Raw genomic sequence first — 24,453 nt, forward strand, 5'->3', positions numbered from 1 at the left:
AGGAGAGGAGTGGGTGTGGCCCTCTATGTTAGGGAAGGTCTTGAATGTCTTGAGCATTTTAGTGATAATAGGGTTGAATGTTTATGGGTAAGAAGCAGGGGGAATAGTAAAAAGGCAGCTATCATAGTAGGGGTCTGTTATAGACCACCCAGCCAGGGAGAGGAGGTTGATGAAGTGTTCTATAGGCAACTGGGGAAGGTTTCAGACTTGCTTCCTCTTGTTCTTGTGGGAGACTTCAACTTGTCAGATGTCTGATGGAAATACAATACTGCAGACAGAAAGCAGTCCTAGAGGTTCTTGGAGTGTGTGGATGGTAACTTCCCAACACAGATGGTGACTGAGCCAACGAGGGAAAGCTCACAGCTAGATCTACTGTTTGTGAACAGGGAGGGACTAGTGGGAGATGTAAAGGATGGTGGTCATCTTGGACAAAGTGACTCTGAGATGGTTGAGTTTTCAGTTCTTGGGGAAAGAAGGAATGAGGTCAATAGAACTTCCTCCCTGGACTTCCAGGGGGCAGACTTCGATAAGTTCAGGAGGTTGCTTGATGGTTTCCCATGGGATATAGTCCTCAAGGACAAAGGAGTCCAGGAAGGCTGGACAATCCTCAAGAGGGAAATCCTTGAGGCACAGGCACAAACAGTACCCATGCATCTTAAAACAAGCCAGCATGGTACAACACCAGCCTGGCTGAACAATGAGCTTTGGGCAGAACTCTGGAAAAAAAGGAAAGTCCACAGGCAGGCAACTTGGGAAGATTTAAAAGTTACTGCAAAGATATGTAGGAAGAAAATTAGAGAGGCCAAAGCCTGGTTTGAATTAAAACTGGCCAGTATCATTAAAGGTAATAGAAAGAGTTTTTATAAACATGTAAGTAGCAAAAGAAGAACTGATGAGAATCTGCCCTCTCTATTTGACCTGGAAGGGAAGCTTGTGACTGATGACATGGAGAAGGCCAAACTGCTGAGTGCTCATTTTGCCTCAGTCTTCATCAGTGCCAATTGCTCCCTGAGGGTACAGCTCCCTGAGCTGGATGACCATGATGGGGAGCAGGATGAATCCCCATAGTCTGGGAGGAAATAATCAGTGCCCTGTTGTGCTGCATGGATGTGCACAAGTCTATGGGACCAGATGGGATCCACCCAAGGGTACTAAAAGAACTGGCAAAATGCTCACCAAGCCACTCTCCATTATTTATCAAGAGCCCTGGAAAACTGGGGATGTTCCAGTAGCTTGGAAACTGGCACATGTAATGCCCTTAGAAGAAGGGGTGAAAGGATTATCCGGGGAACTACAGACCTGCCAGTTTGACCTCGGTGCCAGGAAAGGTTATGGAGCAGGTCATCTTGAGTACCATCAGATGGTACATACAAGACAACCAGGTGATCAGGCCCAGTCAGAATGGGTTTATGAAAGGCAGGTCCTGTATGACCAACTTGATCTCCTTCTACAGCAAGATGACTCGTTCAGAGGATGAGGGAAGAGATATGGACATTGTCTACCTGGACCTTGGTAAAGCTTTTGACACTGTCTCTCAAAGCAGTCTTCTTCAGAAACTTATGACACTTGGCTTGGATAAATATACCCTGCACTGGATAAAAAATTGGCTGGATGGTGGGGCTGAAAGAGTGGTAATGAATGGAACTAAATCTGTCTGGAGATTGGTCACAAGTGGTGTTCCCCAGGGTTCAGTGCTGGGACCTCTTCTCTTTAATACCTTCATTAATGATTTGGATGAGGGGATTGAGTGTATCCTCAGTAAATCTGCAAATGACACCAAACTAGGTGGCTGTGTTGATCTGCTGGAGGGTAGGGAAGCCTTACAGTGAGACTTAGACAGGTTGGACCGATGGGCCAAGGTTAATTGCATGAGGTTTAACAAAGCCAAATCCCTGGGTCGTAACAACCCCATGGTAAGCTACAGACTTGAGGAGGTGTGGTTAGGGAGCTGTAAGTTGGAAAGGGACCTGAGGATATTGGTTGATATTTGACTTAATATGAGTCAGCAGTGTGTGCAGGTGGCCAAGGCCAATGGCATCCTGGCTTCTGATAGGAACTCAGTGGCCAGCAGGGATAGGGAGGTGATCATCCCTCTGCGCTCAGCTCTGGTGAGGCCACATCTTGAGTCCTGTGTTCAGTTCTGGGCCCCTCACTACAGGAGGGACACAGAATTGCTGGAGAGTGTCCAGAGAAGGGCAACAAAGGTCATGAGGGGCCTGGAGCACAAGTTCTGTGAGGAGCAGCTGAGGGAGCTGGGGGTGTTCAGTCTGGAGAAGAGGAGGCTGAGAGGACACCTCAGAGCTCTCTTCAGCCACCTCAAGGGAGGTTGGAGCAAGGAGGGAAACAGCCTCTTCTCTTTAGAGAACTGTGATAGGACCAGAGGAAGTGGACATAAGCTGCACCAGGGAGGTTTAGTCTGGATGTTAGTTAATATTTTTTCACTGAAAGGATTGTCAGGCATTGGAATGTCCTGCCCAGGACAGTGGTGGAGTCGCCATCCCTGGAGGCATTTAAAAGGTATTTGGACCTGGTCCTTGGGGAGTTTATGGTGTTGGTCAGAGGTTGGACTGGATGATCTTGGAGGTGTCTTCCAACCTAAACATTCTGTGATTCTGTGTGATGTTATATTGGTTCAGATTTCTTGAGGATCTTGACACTCAGTTTAGGGTGTCTGCTCTCTCAATTTTGACTTACATTATTACGTGTATTTGCTATTAGGTTGTTTTGACTTCTTAAAACATTGTCTCCTGTAGTTTTCATTTGCTCCCACTCCAGACTGGTGATGAACTGATATATAAAGAGATAAAACTATTGTGAAAGTGAAAGCATTCTACTGGTTTATCTCTGTCTTTTGAAAACATTTGGCCAAGCATGACATAACATTGACTCCTTTTTTGCTTAACAGGGATGTTGCATGATAATGACCAGTGAGAGAGAACAAAAATTCTGAAAGGTGCTTGTTTGTTAACCCCTCTCACATTGAGCATGTGGTCTGCTTTTTCTACGTCTGGCTGCTACTTCTTCTTCAGTATTCAAAAATTTCAAGTATTGACCACACCATGTGAAACGGCTTTGATCTTGTTTGGGACTTCAAACATGCTGATAGCCTGGATCATGTTATACATTGTGTAAACTATTTCCACTCTTTCAATAGTTATTCTCAATGAATGGAACTACTAGGGTGGTCAAAACCACTCTGTAAGCTTGGTTTGTTACTTTTGTCAAGCCCTAGAAAAAAGTCTTAGATTGCTTCAGCATTTGAAAGGCTCACAGACAAGATTTATCCCACATTCTAATAGGAAAAATAAACCCAAGGCTTAAGCCATGCATCTTTGTTGCCACCTAACAGGTAGAAGTTGTTTGTGTGTGACTGTGAATGAAAGAGGTTATGACCCATGGAGCCTCCAGGCAGGCACTAAGCAGCAGAGATCTCCTGATAAAGTTACAATACAAGGGGAAGGATAGGAGCAATTTGAATGTCTGTATATGTGTTTAGATTAAAAAAATAAAACAAAATTCTAAGTCATCACTATTTTTCTTCTATGTATTTGTGAAAATGTGTGCTACAAGGAAATTGATTCAAATAGGAAAGTTCAAATTAAAAGTAAAGTATGCAATGGTAGTATTGAGCAGGTTTACCCCATTTCTCCTTTTTGTAGCAACTCTGGTTATAGTTACACTGCATCAACTGTTTAATTTGATTAACCTGTAAATTTCTGGGGAGAGACAAGGAGAAAAATACAGGGCAATAGAATTAAATATTAATTCTGAATTGGAACGTTCTCATCTATGTTCTTGTTTTGCTTGTTTTGGAAAATCCTTGTTAAATCCTGGCATCCATAAGTCAAAGGGTGCTAGGTTAACTGAGAGAAAGTGGCTGAACAGGAAAGAAAAAAAAAACATATTTTTCACTGTTCAAAAGAAAAAAAAAAAAGAAATCTTTAGAAGTAAAGTTGCTGCATAACAAAATACACAGGCAGGTGGTGAGTTCTCATGGTCCTCACTAGTAATGGGCATCCACCTGAATGCTTTGCAGATTAAAAGCAGAATTAAGCATATTCCTAAACTTAAGTGTGTATTTAGAAATTTTGTTATTTTTTTCAGTGTCCTATAATCAGACATTAATTGGCTGCTAACTGGCTCAAATGTTGTGTTTAAATAAGCCTGGTATTACAGTGTGGTTACTTTTTAGTTGCTTTATTTGTGGATTGTTTTATGTCAAGCCCCTGGAATTGACCAGGGTGTCTGTAAAAAGACTGAGATGGATATTCAGTTGAATCAATACATAAGCCTTATTTATTTTAAACAGCACCAAGGTTATGAGAACAAAACCAACTTTCTTCTTGCTTCTACGAGAAAACTTTTTTCCTTTAAAGATCCTTATCTTTCACAGAAATAGCAGACCAACCACATAAAATCATTTCCTCTGTTTTAAAACCATCTTTACCTATACTCAGAGATTCTTTTCTATTAAATATCCCAGGTTTTGCTCCAGAACTAATAAAAAATTATTTTTCAACAGTATTTTTTACATTCTTGTAAATGTAAAAGTGGAGAAAAAATCAAAACACTGCCTTATTGAAATATTTCTTGTCAATTTCCTTTTGACATTACTGCTTTACATATTTAATTTTATTTATAGTAAATGATATTTCTGTGTGCATATTAGAGTAGAGCTATCCAGAATACACTTATATTTAAACAGCACCTAACTGCAGACACTGAAACTCCCCCTCAAAGAATTTGAAGGCAGTTAACAGCAGAAAAAAGTGTATTTCTCACAGGTCATAGTTCTTGCTGAGGTTTCAGTGGAGTTCCTGACACACACTTGCTTTAGACTCACAGGAGCCAGAAGCAGGATTTGAACTCCTTTGATTGATTCGGTGTAATATGTGGCAGAGGATTGTATAATCATTTTGTTTCACCAACAATCAGTAGAACTGGTAATCTTCAATCACAAGCCCAGAAATTCCAACTAAGATGCAGTAGGTCTTCAGTAACATATACATATATTAGATAAAAGATCAGATCTGTAAAAGAGTCACAGATGTCAGAGCATTGTCTTAATGAGTAACTACTAAAAATCTTACACCTTGTAGCTGCATGTTTAACTTGCTCTGTACTTACTTTTATAGGTCATTCTCTACTCCCCTCCAAAAATATAATCTGTGTTGAGTTACTTGCATGCTGAAATCAGGTCATCTTTTCATCCTCTCTTAGATAAAATAAATTCCTTGTGTTTATTAAGATTTACTGTAAATCGAGTTTCCAGCACTTGGGTCAGAAAACAAAAAAAAGCAGGAAGGATTCATTACTTAATTTTCCAAGAACGTCCTTTTTGAAACATCAAAACTAGGAAGATGTATATAGTATTCCAATAATAGCATCATTGCTGTCATTAAAAAAAGTGTGTTAACCCACTTTTCTTGCTGTCCCACTGTGTAACTACCAAAGAATAATACATGGCTTCATAGATCATCTTCTTGAAGTCGTAGGTGACTGTTGTCTACCTTACATCTAAATCCTTTTCTCCATTACCGTGTTCCTGGACATTTTATCTAATTTTATGTCTTGCATCCTCAGTCCTATGTGTATAATTTGATACATGGCTTTATAAAATTATACTACAAATATACTGGTTAAATATGTTCACTTTCTATTGTGGTTTAACCCCAGTCAACAAATGAGCCCCGAGCAGTGCTCACTCACCTCGTCAGTCAGTCAGTCACTCACTCACTCACTCCCTCACTCACACACCCACTCACTTATCCAGCCCTGGTAGTATGGGGATAGAATCAGAAGAGTAAAGGTGACAAAACTCATGCATTGAAATAAATACAGTTCAGCTGGTAAAGAGAGGTATGAGTAATAATAACAGGTAAAAGAAAGCATTAATTCACTACTTCCCATCAGCATGATGTGTAATTGGTACTTGGGAAGACAAATACCACGACTCCAGATACCTCTCCTCTCTTTCCTTCTTTTTCCCCCAGCTTCATATGCTGAGCACAACATCATAGACTCTGGGATGTCCCTTTGGTCAGCTGAGTGTCAGTTGTCCCAGCTCTGTCCCCTCCCAGCCTCTCATGCTTCCTCAACCTCCCCGAGCCAGCCCTCGGGTTGGGGTGATAAGCAGTGTGTAAGTGCCCATCAGTAATGAAAACATTCCTGTGTCATCAACACTGTTTTCGACACAGACCTAAAACAGAACCACATACTGGCTATGGTGAGGAAAATTAGCTCCATCCCTGCCAGTACCTGCACGCCTTCAAAAGTAATCCAGATCACTCTGTCTCTATTGCCATCATTACTTCACACTCCTCTCACTTCTGTGTCATCAGATATGAGAGTGTGCTACACAAGAATGTATTTTCAGCTTTCTTGAACTACTTGGAAGCACTGTAGTCACTTAAGATTTATGACTTAATAGTTGCAGGCACTCAGTAATGTTTCCTTAAACTAAATTAGTGTATCTTTCATGCCATCATAATGACTACAAAGTACAAACTCTCATGTCAAATTCTCTTTTAAATTCCTTATTAGTGGCTATGTTTTTAATTTTTTACAGAGTTGTACTAGGTCTCTAATAGATCCAAAGATCTTACTGCAGTTTGTAAGTGAACACTTTTTTCTAACTGCCTATTACTTTTCTGGTGTAGAACATAACAGCTGAAAAAAAAAATTAGCTTTACTGAAGGTACATTATATTTCTCTAAGAATTCCATCTTTTACTTGGAAAACGTTCTTCAGCTTGGCAATCAATTTTGTTAACTCTCATGTTAAAATAACATTTTTAGTTAAGTAACAGAGCCTTTAAGAGAAACAAAGAAACAGGAAAAAGAAGATCCGTTTACAGTGGCGATCTGAAAATGGAGAAAGCTAGGAGTTATAAGGCCAACTGAGAGGAATCATAGAAGAGATAGATAGAGATGGTAGGATTAACAAGGAAAAATGCAGACCACAGAGGAGCCATAAAAAGAAAAAGTAATGGATGCAGAAGAATTGTCAACAATCATAAAATTAAGACCGCTTATTTTATTTCTGACTATGAATGTATAGTTTTTCCTTCTGACAGTGCTCTGGTTATAGCTTTCTTTAGGATTTAGAGATCTCTGAGTGTCTCCTCTGCTCATTTTTTCCATTCCTGATTTCTTGGGGTAACTGCTGAGGCATTTATCATTAATGCATATAATTTCAAAGTTGAGACTATGTATAACTCTGTCAGTCATTAATGTGATTTTCCTTGTAGCCCCTGTTAGACAAATGGTGTTTTTGAGTCTTTGGTGTGCATGAGAGGTGCTTATACTAAGGCTGTATATTCTTTCTGTCTACAGAAATAAATCCCTAGTATCAAGTCAAAATTATGTTGTTAGATGAGTTCCACATATTCAATTGCTTTATTTGCAACTGGGGAATGTTCCTTCATAGTACTGCTGCAGTCAGCACAACCTAGGTGTCTTTAGTGATAAAGTTGGTTTTCATTTAGCAGCACCTCACCAAGTCCCTTCAAGTCCTGTTACTAGAAAACTCTCTAGACACTGCTCTTTTACCATTTTTTCATAAAAACAGTGTCTGAAATGTGTTAGACTTCTCCAGAACCTTTTTGCAATGTCTGTATTTTCCGAAGTACCTTGAATCTTTTTCCTTTCTGACCCTTTGCAATTTTCACAACTTTTTTGTATTTACTGCCTATTTTGCATAGTCTGTCATGCACAGCTGTGTCCTTTCTCTGGGCTAACCTTCCTCAGCACTGCAGAAGGACTTCAGCATTTAATCAATTAGCTGAATCAAATTTCCTGTGACTATAAGAAGAGTAACTGTGTGGTACTCTTTTGCCATATGCAGATCTTTTGTTTTGTTTTTGAATATCCTTTCCTTTTCCTTCCAGGACTTCCTAGATTTCTCTGGGCTACTTCTTGTTTCTGCCAGGTGATCTCATCTGCAAATTACAACTGGCCACTCCCTCTAGTGGTTTGGCATTATCTTCCCAGGTTTCTCTTACAATACACATTGGGCCTTGCATTCATCAACCATAGCACATTTAAATGACGAAAAGCCCATTGGTGCCTGCAGCACTTACTTCCCTTTTAGGCAAACTAAAATAGCAGCCATTCATCTTAGTCTGATCCAGTACTATTAATGAATTTTCACAGCATGCATTTCAGTGTTAAAACATTTCTATACAACTGTCTAAGGAGACTATGGAGTGATTTTTGTACTTATATCTCAAGAGAATAGTTTCATTAGCTTAAAGTTTGTCCTCTGGCAAGTTGTAATCTCCTCTGACATACCAACCAACAGGACCAAAGGTACAATAACCTGATGGCTTTTTATAGTGCTTAGGGAAAAAGCTTCTAGGTATCGAGTAGCATAGATTTTATTGCTGAAATAAAGGCACTTTGAAGCAGTTCCAGCCTCAGGAACTTCACATGCTTACAAGAAAAAGAGGAAAGCTCCCTCTCCATTATTAATAATGGAGCATAGGGCCATCTTCGTATTCTCACCTATATGCACCCCATTTTTCCTACCCATTTTTGTCACTTGAGGAAGGGTAGGGACATGTATCTTTCCTTAGCCTTCTAAACAAGTTCTGTTCCCTCTCATTGTGCCCCTCTCCCTGCTTCTACCTCCAGGACATCCTACTATAAATACCAGAAGGAACCAGGCTATTGCCTCATGGATCAGAGAGACCAGTCCACGATGTAAAATAGAGAATGGACTGCAGTAATGTAACAGTTGTTAAAATCTGAGTAGGACCATTCAGAGCCAACAGCTCTTCATCTGTTTCCAAACAAGTCCTATAATTTCTACAAATTCACAACATTCATAGAAAAACATGTATCTTGCTCTATCCTAAATCCTATTACATGGATATCCTTCTTAAATATCACTTTTCCCTGTAAAACAAAAAGGGAGTAAAAGGGGAGGGAAGTGAGATTGTAGAAGCCCCAGTCTCCTCCCACTCTCATCAGACTGTAGGAAGGTTAATGATTAATTGAATGAAGCCAGCTGCTCAGGGCCTTCTTGCCATGGTATTAGTTTGATTCTGGCACATATGTTGACACAAAATCTTAATAAAACTACCTTCCTCTCCCATGCTATCTTAACAACTTGAGATAAAAGTCTTTGATTTGAAAACAGCTTAAAAAGTAAGTTGGAAAGAGCCTGTCTTCAGTCGAGTAGAAAGAATCCAAAGAAACTATTTCAAAGCAAGGCATGCCATCTTTCTGTTTAACTGTTATCACAGAAATAACAGAAACATCCAGTCTGTCTTGAGAGAGAGACAGAGAAACTTGGTCTTATTCGATAACTGTGGGTTCATGCATTAAAAAAGTATCTCGGCACTTTCTGTAAAAGTGCTCTATTTTTCTTCCTTTTTTGGGGACTTAGTGGAGGTCAAGTAAAAATACAAAGCAAAGGCCACAAAAATGGTATAATGGAAAGGATTGTATCTCTGAGGAATTATTCATTATTCATTAATACTGTATCCCCAGGGTGGATAGTGCACAGCTGAGCCCAGGGAGCAGCTATTCTTATATAGTCCCTCTAATTAATTAAAAAAATGCCATACTTCTTTTTCCTAGAGAGGACTTCAGGCAGGTAAAAATGAATTAACCATTGATCTACTTGCTGATCTTCTCTTGATAAGGAGGCTTTGTATATAGGTGGTGGTAGTATCAGTAGAAGTAACAGCAGCAGCAGCAGTAGTAGTAACAGTCAGCATGCAGTCATCTTGAAAGAATGCAGCCACATACAGAAATATATTACCATGCATGATGTTGTCAGCCTGTGAAACATGGACATACTGGGCTTTCCTGGATTAATTCAACTTTAAGCCAAACTCACAGAGTTTGCAGAAAAACAACCAGTGTTGACTTTTAAAAAGTAGCAGTGATGGAAAAGTGATGGAATTGTCTTGAGTACAAATTTAACACATTATGAATTATTCTATTTTTTTAAAGAATATCAATATAGTAGCAGACAAAGAATAAGATTTATGAAGTCCTTATTTTTCACTTGAAAAACCCATATATATAGTCTTGTGAATTACTTCTCTCTCACTATAGCCATCAAATACTCCTATGAATATAGAAGCCCTTTTATATTGCTTTCCTCTCCCCCTTCACTGTTTAAACAGGCATAAAATAATGTATGTCTGTGATTGTTCTTAATGGTATCTAAGTGTATTTTTGTTTGTTAACTTAAAGAATCGATAAAGCTTAAGAACAAAAGTAATTTCTGAAGTAGACTAACGATACCGTCTGAAGCTGCAGAAGCAATAAATTGGTGTTTAATACTTAATATGTACACTCTTAAAATATTTCTCTTGAGACAGACAAAGATTGAAAAAAGTAGCAATTCAATAAAGCATGACTTTGGAAGTCATATAGTATTCAATGCAGAAATATTCTTGTATTTGAGATGAATCAGACTTTATATTATCTGCCTCCTCTTGCTAGAGCTTAAAAGTACTGTGTGCAGCAATAATCAGAAATTATTTGAAAATGAAACTCCACAGAAAATTATTTCCTATGCAGTTAGGAATTGCTGTGCACTATCAGACTATGTCTGAGCAAAAAAAAAAAAAAAAAGAAATATCTGCAAGTGTGCCTTCTTCTTCTAAACATCCTGCTTTCATCTTCCTTTTTATGATGAAAAAATTAAAAAAACGTGATGAATAGTCTTAAAAGGAAAAAATATCTTAGTAGTCTTCTTAGAAAACATAATTTTCTAGTGCATATTCTGGAGTAGCCAAAAAATAATTTCAGTAGAACAGATAAGCTTTACAAGATATGACAGTCTTAAAACCTATCGTCCTGATTATGTCCCTACATACTTCTTTCATTCCACTTTAAAACTGGATCACATCAAGATCATTAAGAAAAGAGATTATTTCTGTTTTGCAGGAAAAGAGAGAACAATTGACAAATTTTAACCTAGAATACTGCATGAAACTGTGCCTCAGAAAGCTGAGCATAACACAGCATCAGGATATCTCCTCTGCAAAAGTTAAAAGAGTATAAACTGTTGCCTCTGTATTTTTTCTGAACCAGCTAAGAGTGCCAAATGCTCCACATTGTATTCCAGTCACAGAACATGTAGGGTAGAGAGTCTTTTCTTCTGATAGTCCCACAGAATTCCAGGTACCATTCCTTGGCCCTGCGCGTCACCCGCGTCCTTGCTTGTGTTGACCAAGGTCAGTCTCTTGACTGTTCTTCATCTGTGTGGGATCTTGTGCAACTTCTCTTGTCCTTTCAATGCTCTCAGGTTAATAGCTCATGTATGGCATGTTCGTGTAGAGCATGACTGTAGTCTGCTTGTTTATATGACAGTTTAGTTTTGACAAAGACAATTTAGTTTTCACTCTGCTGAAAACTGAAAGGCTGTCTTCTTGCTCTTGTCCTGCACCTTGTTGTTCTTCTTGATACTGGGTCTGTCTTTTCTAACCTGTGACTGGGAATTAGTATTTTGTATCCTTCCAGAAGCATATGTAATGTTCCACTAAATGAGATCCAAGACCTGCCAACTCACAACTGGTCTTTAAAACTGTAATTATCATGTCATGCTTCTTTATGTCCCCTTCGATACTGAAAAGATCTTGTCAAAGAACTCCTTGTAACTCAAAATACAGGAAACCAATGCAAGGTGTCACACGGAAGACTTACAGAAGGCAAAATATTCCATTTATGAGACTGCATGCAACAGGATTAGAGATTTGTCTTTTGACTCTATTTTTATAGCCTAGCAGACATTGGAAAAGACAGAACAGAATTTTATAGTCATTGTTCTTTTAATTTTATTTTGGTCTCTGGAATAACAAAATATTTTGACCATTGATAGGATTCTTGGCTCTCAGTTTAACAGTTCAATTTTATTAATTATCCCAAGCTGGATACACCAGGCCTCCGACCACAAAATTTTTTCCAGCAGACAAGAAATTTGGAATAATTATGACAATCATAGGCTAGCTTTTAGAGAGAATTTGTCAAAATAACCAAGAAAATCCAGGTCCATCTCTGACACTGAAAGCATCATGTAAACATCACTAAAGAAAACCTTTCTATTGTTATGTCTGCTTGTTAACTCCGCAAAGACAGGCTTCCAGTTTGTCTGTCCAAACATGTCTAAATGATTTTTATTAATTTCTTTTAATGCTCATAAACACTGAATTTAAAGTATGAGAAATGTTCAATATGTGAATTTTTTATTTACACTAGCCCTCTTCCTTCCTACATGTAGATCAAGAGTCTCTCAGCCTTGCAGATGGTTTCTATTAAATACCAATGATGGTATAATTAACATTTTACAAATAAGTAATCCAAAGAAAAATATCCTCCCTTAAATGCCTTCTAAAAATCACACTAAAATTACCATATGTAACTGGGCAATAGGTTGTTTATTCCATTTGATGGTATCCTCCAGGCAATAGATGAAAGTATGTTGAAACAGCGCTGTCTTATTGCAGATGTCTTTTCATGGTGCAAAAAATTTCTAAATTACTTGATCTACTTGAAGAGAACTTCTTTATACTGATGTGTTATATACTGTCCCCTTTAAACTAAAAAAACAAGCAAACAATCAAAACAGTTCAAAGATCTAATGAAAGCAGATCTAATGGAAACTTCCAAGCACCCAGTTTTTCTACTTTGTCAATGCAATTTTTATTCTAAAAGGAGAAAACAGGAAAATAGATTGAAAATAAGCTATAAAATTCAGTGCTTGCTTATTGATATAAAATTCAATCTCTCTGGATCACATGATTTTTATTATTATGACAGATGTTTATTATTTTTCTTTGGTAAATTGAATGAGGTGCTTCTAGATTAATTAAAAGACAGCTCTCTGCTCAGAAGCTCACAATGTGAAGGTAAAGAAGCAGCACATGGTTTAAGAAAAATTATAGAATAGAATCCAGTGGCAGAAAATTTCATTACAGAAATGTTTATGGAGGAAATAGGAATTTAAAGGGTCAGAAAGACTATATGTGAAACCAAGTAGTAGGTGGCCTCTTAGATGCTGTTTAACATGGAACACCATGTCTATACCATGTTATATAAATTGTGCTCCAAGATGTAAAATGTTCCCGAGAAAAGCCAAATCTGACTTATTTGAGTGAAAATCATTGACTCATAGAATGGTTTGGGTTGGAAGGGACCTTAAAGATCATCCAGTTCCAACTCCCCCTACAGAGGCAGTGTCAGGGACACCTCCCACTACAACAGGTTGCTCAAAGCCCCATCCAACTTGGCCTTAAACCCTTCCAGGCAGGGGCCATTCACAGCCTCTCTGGGCAACCTGTGCCAGTGTTTTACCACACTTATAGTAAAGAATTTCTTCCTAATGTGTAATGTAAACCTACCTTCTTCCAGTTAAACCATTAACCCTTGTCCTGTCACTACATGCCCATGTGAAAAGTCCCTCCCCAGCTTTCCTGTAGGCCCCTTCAGGTGCTGGAAGGCTGCTAAAAGGTTTCCTTGGAGCTGCCTCTTCTCCAGGCTGAGCAACCCCAGCTGTCTCAGCCTGTCCTCATAGGAGAGGTGCTCTAGTCCTCAGATCATCTTTGTGGCTCTCCGCTGTACAATCCGATTAATCTGGAGAAAGTCAGACAGTGGGGAAATATATAGTTTATGGTTAAAATATAGGCATCTGAGCTCAGATGTCGAGACAAATAAAACTAGAACTTAATTGATAAAAGACCAGTGATAGGAAGAGAAGGGAAATGTTAGAAGTAGGGAGAGAATAGCATAAACAGAATTGAGAGGAGGAAGAGTAAGGGTGAGGGTGAGAACAAAAATGCTGTTTTTCTAAGACTTGAGAATGAACTACATATTGTACCATAAGAACTGAACCCAGCACTGCTGTTGAACTACTCCCACTTGGATGCTTGTTTACTGCCTTTGCATTTTGTTATGCATGGAGTGATCCAAAGGTATAAGCAGGCACGTAGTTGTGCCTGCTTTACCACGGGAATTCCTTTTAGGCAGAAAGATTTTGTTTAGACTAGCCTTCTGCCCAGTCTTGGAGCAGAACACGATAATTTGAGTATCAATTTGACCTGGCACATCTCTTAAGAGAATCATCAGAGCACAAGGTAAAGCAGGAGCTGTCTCTTGTCTTGTGTTTGTCTACATGTATGTAGCAAAGCAGCTGATGAATTAGCCTCCTTCATGACCACAAAAGCAGAAGTTCAGGTTTACCTGAACTTAGTGGGGCCAACTGACCATCCCAGCATCATTAAGGGAAAGATTCAATGATCTTCTGGCAGAGAGCCAAAGAGCTTGCAAGAGAATGGGGCTTAGGAACCCGTATGCTTACTCAGCTTGAGTGGTTTGACTGGCATGGAAATCCCCTAAGAAGAGAGAAGAATCGAGTTGGTAAAGCAGCCAAGGAGTCATTTGGTATTTCAGAGAAGGGTAAAAAGGGAGAGGGTAATGGCCCTGTAAACTTATCTGGAGGTCACAGCCAAGAATCCTGATTATACACTGCAGCTCTCTCGGATTTTACTCTGTGGCTGGAGGCCGGTGCTTCCAGCTTTTTGCCTCCTTGTCTTCACATTAGCAGAATATAAATGATGATACTAATGGTTTTGACAGGTATTTTCTGATGCCTAATTAAGGAACAATTTTGAAAATGCAAAGGCACCTGGAAGCATAACACAATTTAACCCCCTTGTTTCCACATTAGAAAGTCTCACATGTACAATTGCTGCATTCAGTGTACATATGGCAAGCTTAGACTAATGAATTTTGTAATGGCAGCAGTGTGAACATTTCCAAGCAATACACAGAGCAAAAGCATTAAGCCCACCCTATACATTCTTTGGAACTGGTCCCTAAAGTTCTGTAAGTTCCCTCATGTGTGGATGCATAGAGAGGGGGATATGTGCATGTGTGGATGGACAGAGAGGGGGATATGTGCAGACAGGAGGAAATGACCATTACAAATTGTAGAGTGATAAAGCATGAGGCTAAAGTGGAGATGTGAGGTAGTGGGGCAGGGAGTGAGATGGAGCATGTTCCTGTTGCTATGATACAAGTTTCCTTTTAATTTTATTTTTCCTTCTGCCGACCCTTTGCTTCTCCCTGTTCTTTTTTTTTATTTTTTTGCCCCTTGTTCTGTCTGAGCCTGGAGGAGCTGGAGGAAAGCAGTGGTGATGCTCCCACTTCACAGGGGAGGGCTCTGCATGTGGGTTAGAGTAACTAAAGGGCACACAAACACCCAAGGGTCGTGTCTCATTTCTATGGCAAGCCAGATCTGTTCACATGAGCTGGGTGCATTCATGTCAAGGAAGTAGCTTCCAGTTTTATTGTATTCTGAACTTTCTAAGCTGTACCCCAGGCTGCTATCATCCAAACTATCTACAATTAATCAGACAACCTAAGCTGCAAGTTTTCCAGGGTTTTGTTTTGGTTACAGGTTCTTAACTGCTGCTCATCTCCTGCTGATATCGCACAAAACCTGCCAAAATCTTTCTTTTGTGCATAGAAATTAATTTGGATTAGTTTCCAGACATTCTATCAAGAAATTGTGCAGCACATAACCTTCAAAAAGCAACGTTCTTTTCCATTACCATTTCTTTAGAGCTGTTTGTCTCCTTTTATCAACATGTGGTTTGTTTTTCTGAAAAAAATAAAATATTTCAAATGTACATTTCAAATGAGCATCCTTAACAGACAGGAACAGTTTCTTTGTTTTACAAATGGTTTGTAGTGGTTCAGTATGGCTGTATGCTTCATTTTTCTATTGCTTGGCATGACAAGTATATCAGAAAGAGAAATAAGCAGAACTAGAAATTTTCATTTAATTTGGGACTTCTTTTAAAAAAAATTCTCTCTAAATGAAGATGTTGGTCTTGTGTAGCTGCTATTTAATCAAGATGTTCATGGTTTGATTTAAATGGTAATGTTGATGTAAGTACGGTAATATTTCAGCCCCACACAGCTGACTAATCTAAAACATCCAACATCTTTATCTCTTCTTCTCTCCCCAGCACTGCAGTGATAACACCCACCATTGCCAATCAGATATGAATATAGTAGGTGCTTGGAAGAGAGGTTACACTGGAAAGAATGTTGTGGTCACCATCCTGGATGATGGCATTGAAAGAAACCATCCAGACTTGATGCAGAATTATGTGAGTATCCTCAGGAGTTTCAAACTCCTGCTTTATTATCACCCCAAATAAATTTGCTGCTCCTGGAAAACTGGAGGGAAAGAGATGGGAAGGAGGAAGAATCTTACGAGGATTTCTTCAAATATTAACACTCATGGGAAGAAGGAAGGTAGCTTCTGGTCATCTATATTGTTTTAGTTAAGACTATTTTCCATCTGAATCTATTTAATATCTGGATACCTCTTCTAGCTCAGTCCTGAACTTCTGAAGGGTGTGAACCAATCATAGGATGCATTTTCTCTTTTCTGTGATAGTTTTACTTAATATCCTCACACTGTCAGAATTGAGTACATGGCTTTTCAGTTACATATGCAGCCAAAGTCCAGTTTTGAAAACACATTTACCTAGCAAGACAGTAGTCCCTCCATATATTTATTTTTAAAATTATTTGTCTTACTGCTAGAAAGAATATTAAAGGAAAATTACATTAATTCCTCTGATTGACTCAGTTAAAAACAAGTATAGAGTATTTTGGGATCTTTCTAGTAGATCTCTCAAATCTAGTGAGTCAGTGTCAACTTGCTCTGCCCTTTGTTTTCTGTTTCCTATGTCTCATGTCACCTTAGGAGGATTTTGTTTATTGTGATTCATCACATTTAAATGCTTGGTTTAATAATCCTTGGAGGAGATATGCAATGAGAACTTCCTTCTCTAGTTGGTGACTTCTTCAGCTAGTCAGAAACTGACTAGCTCAAGACAGAATTTGAAGCTGTTCATAGCATCAGGGCCACATTTACCAGAGTCCTGTGCCGTGATAGTAGACATTACCTGAAAGCACATGATCTTGAGGACTGTATCATTCTTCTGAAATAGTGTGCAAGGTGTACATTCACATGAGGTAAGAAAACAAAGAAACATTTTTGGGTTGAGCCTAACAATAATGTACCTTCATTCACATTAAAGATGTAGATATTATTAAAAATCCCTGAGGAGAGGCTTTTTTCCGGGGAGCATAGAGTCTTGACAGAGCATTGAAGAGATGAAGGTGACAGAAACATCTTTAATAGCCCATCAAAAGCTACAGTTCTGTCCACAGTTTAAAGCTGTTTAAAGCTGTTTATTTTAAATTAGCCCTACTTGTATCTGTACCCTTCCCTATGCTGCATGTGGAACTCAGCTTTGAAATACACAAGGATGACTACCCTATTTGTAAATGTACACATGATCCTACTGCATGCCACATCTTTCATTTTGATCTAGTAAGCTATTTAACCAAACCAAATATAATTTTACCTCCTAAGTGAATGACTCGGATTGTGTCACATCACCTCATCCCTTTACTGTCCTTCCACTGAATTTAAAGCATCTATTTTTTTTCTTTACCACCTCCTCTCTCCCTTTCCTCACTTCAACAAGGAATTCCCCCAGAGGAGTGCACATTGCTTGTTTGATGACAAATGCCTTCTATGTGTCAGATTACTACTGGTGTGGCTGCAAACAGGAATATTTGAGGTGGATGTGGTAAATGGTTTTGAACAAAGAAGAGATTAAAAAGAGCTGCTTGCCATGTCAACACACCACATGCTGCTGCATTGATTAATGGGAGCCATACAGACCAGCAGCTATTTACTCTATAAACTATTTCCAGAAGTAAGGATACTGGTAAATATAAAATATGGAACAAAAGTACAGAGATATCTTACAAATACTTCAAGTAGTCACATTTCCAGGAAAATGGGAATGCTGTTTGAGTTGCATTTCAAGATGTATTTTTATAACAGTATTTTATAAAAATATTTTTAAATAGCAATACTTTTGAAGAAAGTTATTTTATACTATCTCCTTGAAACTATGACTGAAATTTAAGTCATAATGTGCAAATAATTTCTTAAATTTTGAAACATAGCAACATCTTGCTTGAGAATGAACTGCCTTAAATTCCAAGTTTTTTAAAGAATAACTGTAGTCTTTAAATGAAACAGCATTCTATTTCCTCTGACACTGAAACTGTGCTTTTTCAGGGCATTTCTTATCCTTCCTCCTTTTCCAAAAATAAAATAAAATATGTAAATCCTATAATTATTAAACATACGATGTTTTCCTAAAACATGTACTCATCAAAAAACCACAGGAATGTTAGTTAACCTAATTAATCTCTTGTAGAAACCTGCTAAAGAATGTATAGGCCACATGAGTCAATCGTTTATTAATGAGAAACTGGTTTTCTTTCTCCTGTTGGCTACAGGATTCGCAGGCCAGTTTTGATGTCAATGGAAATGATTTTGACCCTATGCCTCGATATGATGCCAGCAATGAAAACAAGTAAGGCACTGTGATATTTATGCTTTTTCAATCTAGTTCACCTAGTAGAAAGTACCAGTTCTTCTATGACAGTCTAAGAAATTTGATTACTCATAAAGGATCATGATTTGCAACTAAATCTTTTGAAAGACATATTTATGCACTCTCCATGACACTTAGGCTTTGAAAGCATTTGGAGCCACCTGAAAACACATAAAATTTATTTTGAGAGTTCAGGGCATGTGAAATGAATGATTTTCGATCAATTTGGAGTGTAGAATATAAGGTGTTTCTTACTTTTCCCAGATATCATCTCAATGAGTTATTGGGGGGTTATTATAATAGTCTAAGCTTCTGACTCTTTTGAACTTTATAGACTTTGTATATTGAATAGACAAATCAATGGAGATTTTTTTTTCCCCCTATAATAATATCTTTTAAAGTGATGGAGATTTCACTGATGGGGGTTGACAGAAACCTTATAAGCTCAGAAATGACAATTCTGCCAGATTACAATAGCTGTGTCACGTGACTGGTTGGCTTTATCTCTGTGAATGACATATTTCTTCTTCAGAGCTTTGCTTTCTGATATTTATCATTCCAACTCTGCTTTTTGGATGTGCCATGGTGAAGTCTCGGGGAGACACTGGGAGAAGTACCTCTCCTTGGGAAGCAGGCCACCCATCTGCCCCCATAGGTATTTGAGAGCAGTTATTTGTTGGTAACCTTTTTCAACTAGGTGTTTGGCAGAAAGAAATACCTTCCTGTGATATTGCATGTATTAGAGTAAGAAGAATCCTACTAGTTGTCAATATGTTGACTCTTCATTCTATTTTCTTGCAGTTTTGGGTTAGTTTTTATTTGTTTGGCGCTTATTATTACTATTATAAATAATATTGTGGAAAGGCTTTAGTATTTTGAGAGCAGAAGGGAGACTACAAGAGCTGAAACTTCATCCTTTACACAACTGAAATAGTTATGGGTCTGTGTTGTCTCTTACCTACAATCTCTCAAACTTTCTCCAGAAAAATGCAGCAGGTGTGAGGTGGGAGTCAGCAGCAAAACTGCTTTGGTTTGACTGGAGAAACCAGTTGGAACAACCTTGGATCACACTTTATTGGGAGAATTCTCTCTCCTGGTCAACACCTTTTTTATTAAAGCAGAGAACCATGTGTGAGCTGGCAGAAGAACAGGGCCTCATTAGGGATAGCTGCCTGCTACATATAGACCCACTTGTTTTACAGTGAATCTCGGGGAGCTGTCATAGCTACTTTCAGCCATAGGGTGAAATAACTCAGAAAAATGGGGTGAATTCTGCCAAATTCTTGTTTGGTCAGTCTGATCCTACCTTGGAAGCAAAAATGAGAAATGTGTAAGGATTTAGCTGCTAAAAGCTATATAAATAAATGTAAGTACACACATCTTACTTATGATGAATAGAAATAGTTCAATATAGAAATGTATAATATTGGCATTAATTTGAATAATAGTTTATTTGAAATGCTATCTTGTCATGTGTTCTCATTCCACTGTTCTTGTTTGGTGCTGTTCACATGCTGCCAAATATTTTCATCTAGAAGCAAGTACACACAAGAGCCATTTCTTTCCTTTTTACCTATTAGGCGTATCTTTCTCATCCTGTTACCATACACAAGCTCAGTTGATTGAATTGTATCTGCCTCTTCTTCACTGGAAATCTCCTAAAGCAAGAATGCCATGAAAGAATTAAAAGAGGAATTCAGAAAAAATGTTTGTTTTGAAATGTATAAAAGTTCTGCATGTGCAGGATAGTGTAAGTTTAAGCAAAAAGAAAGCACTGATGTGTAACGGCAGATAGACGCAGTTAAGTCTGTGACAAGCCAAGGATTTCAGAGCTGGATGTTTATGTGGAAAATGTTAATATTACACTGAAACTGCTAGGAGACACCTTCAAGCCACATATTTATTGACACAGAAGAGTGATCAGAGCAGATGTCTATCAATCCTTACTTCTTCCAAAGCCCTTTAGTTTTCCTAGAGATGAGGAATTTCATGTGCTGTAGTTGTCTCAGGTCTCAGGTTTAGAGGTGTCTTGTCACTGCTGTAAAAGATCCAAATCAGCAAGGGTGCTGTAAAGCTTTGGTAGCTAATTGGAGATATCTCTGATTTTGTTTATGAGAGGTCTCAGAACTACAAGCAAGGTTTATAAACATACTAGTTACCTGGAAACAGAGTAGAAACATATATTTTTAACAGCCCGGAGTATGTAGGCATTGCCATGCAGCCTGCTGCAATAACTAATTTGTATGACTGATCATTTCAGCATCAGCTGTAGCTTTGAACTAAATACCTATTTTACAACCCTGTACAAAGTGTTGGAAGAGCAAGCTTCATGCATCATGCAGCTTCATGATGACAAAAGAGTGGTTACCCTCACTTCTCCCCTCATGTATGCTTTTTCCTCCTTTCTCTAGTTTTTGTGCATCTCTCAAGAGCGAGTCTTGCTGAAAACTGCACTGCCAACCATAGTAACAACAAGTTGCATTTTCAGCCCAGTCAGGTGGGTACCTGACTAAGTCAGCCTGAGTTCAGAGAAGAGTGAGACAGGCACAAGTGGGGAAAATGAAGCATGTCCTGAACCTCTCACTGGCAACATGAATTTCAGTGAAGTAAGGTGACTGCATGACATTTCCCCAAGTGACAGGCACTTGCCAGTGGTGGCCTCCAAGGAGTTTTGGGAGTAGATGTGACAGTCAGCCTGGCCCTCTGCAAATACTCCCACACTCAGCTGCCATCTGGCATCACATCACATCCCTCTCTCCTGATGTCCACCCCCAGATGCCCCTGTACACTGTGGACACACATCCTGGCTCATCTTCATGAAGATGTCTCTGCCCTTGGAGCTGGGGGCATGGCAAGGATACACTTGCATGCACAGTTCCAAGTGCACATTCAAGGATTCATGCTGTGAAGATCCATGTATTTCCAGCTCTGAATCACAGAGCTGAATTTTTTTCTTTGGCTGGGTACTGAAGTCATCACTGCATCACTAAGCATGTCCAGAGAAAGGAGGCTGCCTTCTGTTTTGTTGCTAGTTAAAGTTTTATGTGGGATATAAAAGTGGACTGATTGCTTTCTGTCCCAGAGCTGGGAGATCTGAGTTTTTGTGCTCTCCCTCCCTGGTGAATACTCTCACTGCCCAACCCGTAAGGTCCTGTGGTGAAATGTAGCAGTGGGAGGACAGATGCTGTGATCTTCAGTATTATCAGGAATTACAGAGTCAGTGTAGAGTCAGCTTTTGGACACAGAGGATACATGAAGCATACTTTCAGTGTAAGATTACTTGACAGCCTAACAACCACTTTAGAGGCTTGGTATTTCCAATTAGCAGATACAGTGAACCTGGTAAATAACATCTAAGTACCTTCAACTTTCGGGGAGCTTTCTAGTTCTCACTGGGCTCAGCTAGGATTAAACAACTACATAGGTACTAAAAAGCACTAATAGTAGTCTCTCTATAGTGTTATGTGTCTAAAATGTCTTCAGAATGGGGGCTGGAATTCTGAATGTCCAGTATACAAGTTAATTTGGCAGTAGGTATTTGAGTTAGGCCTGGAAGTTGAGGTAACCATAAGAAGGGAATATTCTGAAATCCGTGTCTTCCAAATATTTTGTAATGGGTAAGATCAATTTGGTTGATTACTGCTTCCTGCTGTAGCAGTCCAGCAACTGGACGTCACTGAGTGATGGTGATTTGTGTCTTCCACTAAAGAAGTGAAGTGAAATGAAGTGGTTTAGTTTATTTTGCCTTATAACCCAGCCTTAAGGGATGGAATGATAAAGAGTAAAAGAATTACTGTAAAAATAAGGTGTCTCTGGGCAGCTTTGCGTGCAGCTGTGAAACATCAGGGTACTGTGTCTGTTTGCTATCTTTTCACTTTTTTATTAGTAGTGAAGACTTTCTGTTGATGAGGCTTATTGGTGAAGAAAAGGGAAAGAGAAGAAAGTAATGGGGATTGTGAAGCAACTGTACATAGCCAGAATTATGTACAGAATTATATTTTTGAAGCTGTACATTAAATTTTATATTAGCTAAGGAAAATAGGATAGAAAGAAACATTAAACTAATCTTTCAAGACTTGTAGTCAAAATCAGGGTGGGACAATAGTCTCTTGAACTACTATGGTATGTAGGAGTGCTGCCAGAAGTTTACTTTGGTTTCTACAGATTGGCAGCAAATCACAAAGCTTGTAAATGGTACAGGCCTGTACTAGAGCTTCCTTTTGCTCAGAGGCTAAAGACAGCACTCAGCACTGTGGATGAAGTCATTCCTGCTATTCAAAGCATCTTGTTTTGCTTCAGTGCTGAGTAGTGCTGTTTTATTATTTTTTTGTCATTCCACCATTACCTATAAACAACTGTGTTGAAGCAGGTAGGCATAATCAGTCACAGGTCCTTAGACAGAATGAAGGCAGCATAACTGAAATGGTACTCTACCCATTTTATTGCTTCAGTAATAAAACAGAAATGTTCACAGTATTAAAAAGTTTTGCTATTATGACCAGACAAAAATGAGGTTTTTAGTTTCCTAAGAAATTTCTCAGTGATGGTGTTTCAGAGCTTAGGTCTGATTCTGCTTGCAGGCACTTTTATAGAATAGAGAACCTTTTAAATAAACTACTTTAAATGATAATAGTTGCCTTTAACGAAGTTCTTGTTCAGCTTATATAAGAAAAAGTAAGCTGTTATTGCTGTTTTGGAGATGTTGAGTCACTCTTTGGATGCCTCGTCAGAATTTTTTAGTGATAAATCCCTCTTCATAACTTATTATAATAAATTTCTAAATTATTTTTAATGAGTGTAAGATTTTGGGGGTTCAATTTTTCTTGTGCAGAAATCATAAGAAATGTGAGATACTTATGTCTAAACTTTGCAATATCTGGACAGATTTACATCTTTTCTCACAACAGCAAAAATATTATTGACCTATTGAGTTTCAGTCCTGCTGGAGCCAACATATTGACATTGTTTTTCTGTTGCATCCATTTTGATTCATTATTACTTTCTGTTACCAGTTACATTGATGTAGATGCTCAATAAAATGCTAAAGGCATAATTTTCTTCCAAGAGTGTCAAGCTGCTAGTTTATAGTGTTTGCTTATGTCAAAGGCCTGTGGTATGTCCTGATTCATTTAATCAGCATGGGTACTAGATATTTGACAGGCAGATCATCTTTTATTGCCTTCTGGATGGTCAATAAAGTAAAATTAAAAAGCTTCATTGACTGCTCTGACACTATTCAGAGCAGATATCTGCAGAACTGAGCACAGTCAAATACAGGGACCCTGAAGACCCTGCGGCAGTGTGATAGAAAGTGGAGCTGATAATTGAGAGTATTTGTCTAGTTAGTCTATGCATTTTGATTGCCAGTATGCACCTGTTGCTATTGCTTTGAAATTGTCTGTACCATGTGCTGCAGACAGAACTGAATATAAGCTGTAGTGAAAAGCACTGCTGCACCATCTTGTGCTTTATTCTTCGTGTAACACCATTCTGCTGTCAGATGTCTAGTTACGACTATGAAAAAAGACCTTGGCTGTTTTTATAGACTGGTCACAACTTCATTTCCTTGTGGCTGCTCAAGGCTTGCAAACAGGACTGAGCTGCAAATCCTAAGGCTCACCTTAGGGCAGACTTGGGAAAGCCAGTAAGTGATTAAGCCGTGGAATGAATCTGGAGATAAGTTGGAGCCAGGTATCAGCTCTCAGGAAAAGGCTTCATTGTTTCTGCTCTTTTTTTTGTACTCTGATTTTTCATCTTGACTTTCTCCAGCATCTGGATGACTAAAAAACCCAAAGTGTTCAGTAATGGTTTTATCTGGGAAAGTGTCAACTGTCCAGTGCCATTGAAGCATCTCTGATAGCATATAAATCTTTCTTAACAGGCAGATAATTTAGACTAGAACTAAACATATGTATTTCAGATCATAGTGTGGGTAGTATTGGTAATCCCAGGTATTAGTGACTGAATGTCTTAGTGTCATTGCACATTTGTTTAGG

The 24,453-nt window shown here is 38.6% G+C and overlaps 1 protein-coding gene across 2 annotated transcripts in view; it reads left to right on the plus strand.

Annotated features, from left to right (window-relative positions):
• PCSK5 (proprotein convertase subtilisin/kexin type 5) overlaps positions 1-24,453 on the plus strand; it is a 260,142-nt gene that overhangs the window by 60,991 nt on the left and 174,698 nt on the right. For both annotated transcript variants that reach the window (XM_071731597.1, XM_071731598.1), the window contains exons 4-5: positions 15,992-16,135; positions 18,360-18,436. In XM_071731597.1, the coding sequence (XP_071587698.1) occupies positions 15,992-16,135; positions 18,360-18,436 (221 nt within the window). The remainder of the gene's footprint in view (positions 1-15,991; positions 16,136-18,359; positions 18,437-24,453) is intronic.

Source organism: Heliangelus exortis, chromosome Z (assembly GCF_036169615.1).
Source record: "Heliangelus exortis chromosome Z, bHelExo1.hap1, whole genome shotgun sequence".
Classification (NCBI taxonomy): domain Eukaryota; kingdom Metazoa; phylum Chordata; class Aves; order Apodiformes; family Trochilidae; genus Heliangelus; species Heliangelus exortis.